Source organism: Sesamum indicum, linkage group LG5, assembly GCF_000512975.1.
Source record: "Sesamum indicum cultivar Zhongzhi No. 13 linkage group LG5, S_indicum_v1.0, whole genome shotgun sequence".
Lineage (NCBI taxonomy): Eukaryota > Viridiplantae > Streptophyta > Magnoliopsida > Lamiales > Pedaliaceae > Sesamum > Sesamum indicum.
Genome location: NC_026149.1, coordinates 17,482,901 through 17,491,154, shown reverse-complemented (window position 1 = coordinate 17,491,154; position 8,254 = coordinate 17,482,901). Strand labels below are relative to the sequence as shown.

At 36.6% G+C, this 8,254-nt stretch overlaps 2 protein-coding genes across 3 annotated transcripts in view; both read right to left on the bottom strand.

The window, feature by feature from the left end:
• The window catches only part of LOC105162861 (ADP-ribosylation factor 1), a 6,607-nt gene extending 2,737 nt beyond the window's left edge, over nucleotides 1-3,870 (bottom strand). The window contains exons 1-6 of one of the 2 annotated variants that reach the window (XM_020693650.1): nucleotides 3,690-3,870; nucleotides 3,412-3,611; nucleotides 3,264-3,302; nucleotides 2,848-2,910; nucleotides 2,677-2,695; nucleotides 319-430 (exon numbers count right to left, since the gene is read on the bottom strand). In XM_020693650.1, the coding sequence (XP_020549309.1) occupies nucleotides 319-430; nucleotides 2,677-2,695; nucleotides 2,848-2,910; nucleotides 3,264-3,302; nucleotides 3,412-3,514 (336 nt within the window). In that variant the 5' untranslated portion in view covers nucleotides 3,515-3,611; nucleotides 3,690-3,870. The remainder of the gene's footprint in view (nucleotides 1-318; nucleotides 431-2,676; nucleotides 2,696-2,847; nucleotides 2,911-3,263; nucleotides 3,303-3,411; nucleotides 3,612-3,689) is intronic. The other variant, XM_011081016.2, reaches the window with a different exon arrangement.
• The window catches only part of LOC105162860 (xylose isomerase), a 5,799-nt gene continuing 1,905 nt past the window's right edge, over nucleotides 4,361-8,254 (bottom strand). The window contains exons 4-21 of the mRNA XM_011081014.2: nucleotides 8,084-8,158; nucleotides 7,865-7,994; nucleotides 7,677-7,768; nucleotides 7,388-7,438; nucleotides 7,043-7,119; nucleotides 6,903-6,957; nucleotides 6,684-6,785; nucleotides 6,549-6,600; nucleotides 6,379-6,424; nucleotides 6,243-6,298; nucleotides 6,025-6,076; nucleotides 5,845-5,924; nucleotides 5,674-5,744; nucleotides 5,547-5,587; nucleotides 5,323-5,422; nucleotides 5,144-5,215; nucleotides 4,984-5,061; nucleotides 4,361-4,692 (exon numbers count right to left, since the gene is read on the bottom strand). Coding sequence (XP_011079316.1) covers nucleotides 4,657-4,692; nucleotides 4,984-5,061; nucleotides 5,144-5,215; nucleotides 5,323-5,422; nucleotides 5,547-5,587; nucleotides 5,674-5,744; nucleotides 5,845-5,924; nucleotides 6,025-6,076; nucleotides 6,243-6,298; nucleotides 6,379-6,424; nucleotides 6,549-6,600; nucleotides 6,684-6,785; nucleotides 6,903-6,957; nucleotides 7,043-7,119; nucleotides 7,388-7,438; nucleotides 7,677-7,768; nucleotides 7,865-7,994; nucleotides 8,084-8,158 — 1,266 coding nt within the window. The 3' untranslated portion in view covers nucleotides 4,361-4,656. The remainder of the gene's footprint in view (nucleotides 4,693-4,983; nucleotides 5,062-5,143; nucleotides 5,216-5,322; nucleotides 5,423-5,546; nucleotides 5,588-5,673; nucleotides 5,745-5,844; nucleotides 5,925-6,024; nucleotides 6,077-6,242; nucleotides 6,299-6,378; nucleotides 6,425-6,548; nucleotides 6,601-6,683; nucleotides 6,786-6,902; nucleotides 6,958-7,042; nucleotides 7,120-7,387; nucleotides 7,439-7,676; nucleotides 7,769-7,864; nucleotides 7,995-8,083; nucleotides 8,159-8,254) is intronic.

The window sequence follows — 8,254 nt, the reverse complement described above, 5'->3', positions numbered from 1 at the left end:
GTTTCCATTGTGATTCAACAACCAAATCGCTCATCCAGCTTTACACAGGCCAAATAGTCATAGACATGCAATTGAAGATGTATGAAACTACTGAACAATGTACTAGCTTCTCTTCCTGGCAATTTACCATTCCCTACCAATCATGCTAAGAATGCATAAAAAGTTGGGCAGAATGTTTCTTTTCGATTCAGTACTATCTACAGTGCTATACTGCCAATGACAATTTCAATATCTTAATCCAGACACAAAAAGTATCTCATACAAGAACATCCAACAATATTTTAACAGAATCAGGGAGATGAACAAAAGCAAGAGCACCTCCAATATTGCATGAAATTCTTCTTTGGCAACCACCAGCCTATCCGTGTCACTTGAATCAACAACATATATTATGGCTTGAGTATTAGGAAAGTAGCACCTCCAGTATGGCCTGAATAGGAAAAGCAATAATACACCAAGCATAGATGAGTGAGCTACTACTGAATGATAATATATTAAAAAATCAGCCCCCCTAAAACAAATTTCATTAAAGCTAGGGTAAAATGGAGATCCAAAATTAGCATGACTCCTAATTCCAGATAGTCTTTGGAGAAGCGAAAGGATTCCTATGAAAGAAATGACCAGATGCTGCAGTCAATCATTCTCTAACTAGAACCACTTCAGGAGATTCTAAACACTACAACATATTTTCTAGACTTTATCTTTTTTCCCATGTTTGGTGCAACCAAACAGCCGAAGGATTCAACAAGACAGTGAAACCAGTATGAAGATGTGATTAAATCAATTATCTCCTCGTGGTTAAAACAAATCTATTATCTATGAATTCAGAATAATTAAGCTCAAAAGGCATGCTTATACCTGTTTAATTCTTTCACAGTAAGGGCAAGATCCTATCTATGTTGAAGTAAAAAAACCTCGTAGCAAACCAACTGACTGATCAAGTCACGGGAAGATAGGCCTAAAGTTCCCAACTATCACCAATCACCATAACAGGAGAAGAAGAACAAAGAACCTAAAATGGAGACCTACATATAGAAAATGCAGTTATTAACTATTTCGATTCATTTCATAAAATAAGCCAGACGTGATCAAATATTTTCAGGGTTGACTTCTTTGATATTCAAGTATCTGCCCTCAAAACCTAACTTCATGCAGTCTGTGGTGGCCATATTTCCAACACAAAGTTCCCTAAATTTATCCTATGTAGGATTAAAGGAATCCAACAGGTATTTCTTTGATTTGAATTGCCATGATGGGAATTTGAGTAATTTGAGATTTCATCAAGTGTGAATTTCAATAAACCTATGGAAGGGTTAAGATTAGGCTTGTCAATGGATAGGGTATTACTCTACACATACCCAGAAAATAACTTTGATTCCTATACCCATACCCTACCCAATGGGTAAAAGACCACACCCTACCCTAGACCCATAAAATTAAATGAGTGGGTATGGGTGGGTCTAATAACCTAAAATATCCATGGGATATTGATATAGTCTAATGCCAAAAGATGTTCATTTATTCATTAATTTAAAATTATTGAATTCGTAAACTTTTAGTAAATCAATCGACTAAATTTATTTAATATTTAAAAAAATTAAATAGTATACAGTCATTTATTACATATTTTGTTTATATTAATTACGTATTGAATTTTTTAAGAAATATGCTAGAGCTTTTCAAATTGATTCCGTAATTACTCAAATTAATTTTAAGATCAAATCAAGCAAAACGTAACTTGACATTTAGGAAATAAAAAAATACGGACGAAACTTAATTTAGTTAAACTGAGTAATATATGGAATAAATAAAATTTGTTTGAATTCAAATTATTAAGAATTCATCAAATCAAAGTTAAGTTTTAGATTATTATCTAAAATTTTATTAATATTGGCCCGTCATTTAGATAAAATCAAGTTCATTATTTAAATTTCAGCAATCATTGTTTGACTTGAATAAATTTAAAATTTGAGAACTTTTTATTTTTTTAAACATATTGGAAAAAAAAAAAAAATGGGTCTCAAATAGGCAAGACCCATACTCTACCTAATTCTTTTGGATATAATTTGGGTAAAACCCTATGGAGTATTTTATAAGGTAGGATATGGGTAAGGTCTAAAAAAAGCTTCCATGGGTATTTATCGGGTCTGGGTCCGGTAGGGTGATACTCGCCCATTGACAGGCCTAGTCAAGCTCTCATACTCCATTGCTCTTCTAGAGCACTATTTTCAGCAACTCCTCCTTTACACACAAAAACCCTCTCAAACACTCACTAAAACTGCTCTAGTTCTCTAAAGGAATATGAGAAAAAAGATGATCAAGTTCATTGATCACATATCTTAACAAAACTAGTGGATGAAACCACTTAAATGATGCTTCCTAAGAAACTTTCACACCTGCGTAAACTTCATGAAAGGAACTTATCTCCATGTTGTATCATCAGATCGAGAAATGAAATGCAATCCCAAACAACTCAACACAAATGCTTCCAAGATAAGTGATGGTAAAAAGGACAAGGTCTATTCAACTTATTGCACGTATGTTTTTTCTCTTTATAGGTATCATGACTGCTCTCAATAAAGCACCAATTAATCAGCAAGCAATTTCAGAGGCAAAACATGAGCTTGTGAATGCACGGAAAAACTTAAACTAGACAAAAACAGAGTGAATAGTTACCTGATGCTAGTCTGTCCACCTGCCATAAGCAAAAAATGCCTCAGAGTTAGACATGAACTTCAGAAATGCTTCTTCCATTGGGATGAAATGATTAGGGAGGAGCGTAAACAAAAAATCATGGAAAAAAGTATATGTAATTTGTGATTACTTGTCAATTGCAGATAATTGTACCTAGATCCCAAACTTGAAACTTTATGTTGTTGTACTGCATTGTTTCCACATTGAACCCAATCGCTGCAATTAAAACAACACATACATAAACCCTTCTATCAAACACAGATACAAATTCCCTTTTCCCGGAGATTTATACAAGTTCATGCACCCATCTAGACTAGTCCACCAACCTCAGTAGATCAGCAAAAATAAAAAAGTTAATACCACCTTAACTCTCAAATGAGTTTGAGATCAAAAAACAACTTCAGCAAGAACATTAACGATCAAGAAGCTGTAGTATGACTTATTTCTTTACTGGTGGCAGTTTATGACAAAGTACCAGTATCAGATATACAGTGCATACGAAAATGTTCCCGTCATCACATCCTTACATTATCCAAAAAGAAAGTCAAAAGGAAAACAGGAAAACGTACTCGGAATAGTGGATACTACTTCACCCATCTGAAGTCGATCTGCAAAAACAAAAACAAAAACAAAAACAAAAAAAAGAAAGCGGACAAATCAAAATAATCAGACAGCGGAGAGATCAGTGAATAGGGGAACAAAAGGGAGGATTCATACAAAGAATGGTGGTTTTTCCGGCATTGTCAAGGCCCAGAACTAGGATTCGAGCTTCCTTGTTCCCAAACAGCGAGGAGAACAGCCGCGTAAACACTATTCCCATTTTCCCGTTCTACCACTATTAAATGAAATTGTAAAAACCCAGATCGGATCCAAGCAAAACTGCAGTACCCTCTTATGCTTCCTGCGGATTATTGAAACTAAAGTTACCGCCAATCACATCATATGAGTGTGAAGTAAAAGTAATTGAGCAAATTAGGAGCATGGTGATTGATTACCAGAGGAACAGGGGAGGGCCTGCCCGAGCCGAAGGGGATAGTATAGGGGGCTGATTTTGGGAATATGAGAAGTAATGGGGCAGAATTTTTGTTGAAGAGAGAGAATCTGTTGAATGAGGAGAGAGAGTGATTAACGTAGAAGAGAGTGATCTTTTTCCATATTAATTTGTTTCTGGAATCTGGGAAACTTCAAAGAAATCAATTTATACGTTATGAAGAAGATCCAAATACGCCGACCCGGCCCGAATTTATCATAATCTATTAATTTGGATTTTAGATGATTCATTTTTGTGGTGGGAATGTTAAGGGACTCATAATAATTGATTTAAGTGTTTGCAATTATTAATTTATTATTATCAATAAATTAAAAATAGTATTTTTATTATTATTATTTTTTAAGAGGTGTTCATTCGATAAAATGCAATAAATTGAAAATTCGATACTGTAAAATTCGATTCTTAGGAAAATTATAGTCTGGATTGAATTTATATGCTACTCAAAATGTTTTGAGATAAAAATGTTAAATGACAACATTCTCTCTTAAAATTTGGCGTAATTATAAATATCATTTTTTAAAAAAATTATAAACACCCTATAGAAATTACTGATCATCTACCAAACACTCCCTCGTGACAAACCATTGGAGGGAAGATTTGTTGAACATTCGTTAATTACAGAAGAATGTCAATCGACGTATTTATAATCATGACAAATCCGAAAAGGACATTATAATTTACACTGGTATGAAACCTGTCTTCTTTTACTTCGTGTGGATAACTACAAACAGCACCCAAAACATAGTCCATCTCCAGGCCCTACCTGATTAAACTTGTATTGCTGCTGCACAGCAGAATGTTTTATTACACTTTCAAACGGCTCTGAACAAAGAAAAAAGAACAAGCAAGAAAAGAAAAGGGGGTAGGGGGGGTGGGGGGGGAGGCATCGGGTACGTCCGGCCTCCAACCGTCTATAGCGCAGATTGGAAAATCATCTCCGCCAACTCCTGCAACATTTGAGACCAGTAATTGTAAGCGATGCACCAAGAATTTCGTAGCTAGGGCCGACATGTCACTGCCAGCGATATTCAATCAAAACACAGAGACACAGTGTTTGATGCTTATTTATGTTGTCCAACTCCTAGCTTAAGTTCTCTCTGGATGCATCAGTTTTAACTATTACGAAACGCAAGCATACAATGGTTTTAAGAGTATAACATGCAGGTGCTAGCATGTAAGATGTCTTGTCGATCACTCTATGCATAAACAGAAACTTATCATGTGGTTTCATAAGATACCTGCTTGGCAGAAGCAACTTTAGGTTCTCCCCATGCTATAGCCTTCTTCTCGAGCACCTCAAAATCGGCCTTTCCAGCCTGTTACTTAATTAAGGGTCAAGTGGAAAACATAACGAAAGCAAGAATTAGACGAGAAGAGAAGTTAGTGAAAGGATTTGACCTCTATTTCGGCCCCCAGTTCCGAGTCAAAACTCTGATACCTCTTCCGAACGAGCTCGCTCAACGACCCGTCCTGTTTGAAGTCAGGAAAACCGTTTTAGTGCAAACACAAGACTCTTATATACTGTTTTATTTTCAAGAGGTGATGAGAAAATATGCGAGAAGGAGATAAATTTTCACCTCAATCAATTTAGCAGCATTTCGGAGCCCGCGTGCTAGAGTATCCATGCCAGCAATATGAGCTATGAACAGATCCTCAACATCCGTGCTCTCTCTTCGCCTGTCAGTTACCGCATTTCATGAAAAATATAGCACAAAGTAAATTAACATTTAAGTCTGTATTTTGTAATGAGCGCATCTTACATGCGCAAAATGAGAAAACCAGTGTGTGAAAGGCAACTTACAGTTTTGCATCAAAATTGAATCCTCCCGGGGCCAACCCTCCCTAGAACGCATAGAGAAAATAATTTAGCACGGCTTATTTAACTCATTTTTTGCTATAATTAATGCAAAGGTGAAGGTTCAACTTACGTTTTTAATAACGGAGAGCATGACTAATGTTGCTTCTCCTACATCCATCATAAACTGGTCTGTATCCCAACCTGAAACAGGCAAGAATATCTCAGGTTACAAATTGTTAGTCGTCACAATGTTATGTATAGAGCTCTAATAATTGCGAGATTTATGTATATAGTTGAATACCAATTTGAGGGTCACCGGTGTTTGCATCTATGTTACCGAGTAAACCGTTGATTCTTGCAGTCTCAAGCTCATGATGACAGCTGCAGCACAAAAGAGACATTACGAGGTCCAATGATTTCACTAATCTACAAACTATTTTACTGAGTTTCGTATTCAATTTAGTAAGAGAAGATAGCAAACCTGTGGCCAGAGAGAGTTGCGTGGTTGCACTCGATATTTAGTTTGAATTCATCTGGCACAAGATATTCAGAAAAAGAATCAAATTAAGTCTAAGTCATTATGAATTGGCACAGTAAATGGCATTATTTTTGGTCATCGAGCTAGGTGGATCTTGTATGCTCGGAGAGAATAATCATTTGGAGACATCAGAAAAACTCGCATATGTTTGTCCCAGTTACCTATCAATCCATATTTACGAAGGAAGTTGGCAGCCGTTGCAGCGTCCCAGTCATACCTGGATGATGAGTATATGCCACGTCTTGAATATTTAAGGAAAAAGGTTTCCAATCAAAATTAATAATCAATAAAACCTACTGGTGCTTTGTAGGCTCCTGAGGCTTAGGTTCGATCAGCAGTGTACCTGAGACAAATATACAAGATAATAATAATAAAAGGCGTGGGCATGGTAAGAGTTTTAAGTTTTAACTGTGAAAACATATGATTGATCCAATGCCCGTCTAACACATCAAGGGTAAAAAAAATACCATTGAATCCAATTTTCTTCTTATAGGCAACAGCAGCTTCAAAAAACCTTGCCTGCAAGCAGATGTTTGACATCAGAACTAAGAATCACGATATCAAGAACGGGCATAAACCAGTGGTAAGACGAAAAATCTTACCATGTGATTGAGCTCCCTTTCCATATCAGTGTTCAAAAGGGACTGATAACCCTCACGACCACCCCAGAAAACATAATTTTCTCCTCCTAGATATTGTGTAACCTGTTGGCATACACAGAGTCTGATGTAAAACAATTCACAGTGGCAAGACTTTGAGTCTCCAAGCCACCATATCCATGTATATAAAGAGAACATGCACAAGATAAGTTGAAAACTTACCTCCATGGCTTTCTTGACCTGTGCGGCAGAATATACATATACTCCCAGTTCAGAGCTGTAATGCAATGAGGCCAGAATATCAGTCGAGCACCACATAAATTACCGACATCACATTTAACCTAAAATAAAACATAAGTTACCTAGTCGCAGCTCCATGCATGTATCTAGGGTGGTGGAACAACTGAGCTGTACCCCACAAAGGACGGATCCTTTTCCCCTGATGTTTCATACAGAGGAGATTAGGACAAAAGCTACCTAAGTAGATAGAACCATTACCTTTTAACTTATGAATCATCTATCCTTTTACATTGAAACTTCATATAATATAAGCACACACACATACGACAAAAGTTGAGACAAAGCTGGATCTCCCTTTGCTTTTTTCATGAAAATCAATAATCTATTCCCACACGAGGTTGATATTAAGTATGAAATATAGTTCAAGTATTAAATATGATACCACTACTCCGCCATAATTAAGTTACCTGAAGCTCGTTGGCTAGAGCCACCACTTCATCCAAGTTAGCATTAGTTTCCTATCGAAAAAGAAAAGATACATCAACCAGCCATAAAAGTTAAAGACTTAAGAGAAATTTAGAGCTACCAATAAATTATAAAATACTGTCAACATATTGGGGTTCCAAGCTTCAAAAGACTCAAAAGACTGCGAGTCAGGTGTCTTCTTCTATTATATGTTCGTAAAAACTCGGGAAATATGGGAATGGTGTACGTATGGCACTTGCCCTACTCACTTGCCAAACTGTATTCACTAACCTCAATTGTTTTGCCATCTGGAGCAATGTCCCTGTCATGGAAGCACCATTTATCAACTCCAAGCTTTTTTATAAACTCAAAGTTGGCCCTCACTGAATCATCGACCAAGAAAGTGTTAAAAAGCGCTTTATTTCCAAATGATAATAAGCAAAACATGCAAAGTTCATAGCGCAAAGCCGCAAACATACTTCTTCTCTTGGCCATTGCCAAGGAATTGGTTCCATCTTCCCAAGGCCAAGCCTTTGTAGGTGCACCAAATGGGTCCCCCCCTGTCCCTCGAAATGTGTGCCAAAATGCGACACTGAACCTCATCCAATCCTACAGTAAACAGGGGGTACAAAAGAGTAACCATCATATATTTTCCCTCAATTACTAACAAAAACAACACAAAGGAATAAAGATCTCACCTTCATCTTTTTCCCAAGAATCTCCTCCTCAGCGTTGTACCATTTAAAAGCGAGAGGATTCTTACTAGAAGGACCCTATGATAGCAAAGAAATGCCACTCATAATAACATCAAACAGTAATCTCATGCGAGATTTACTACACCTTTTAGGCATAATATACTAAAATTTATC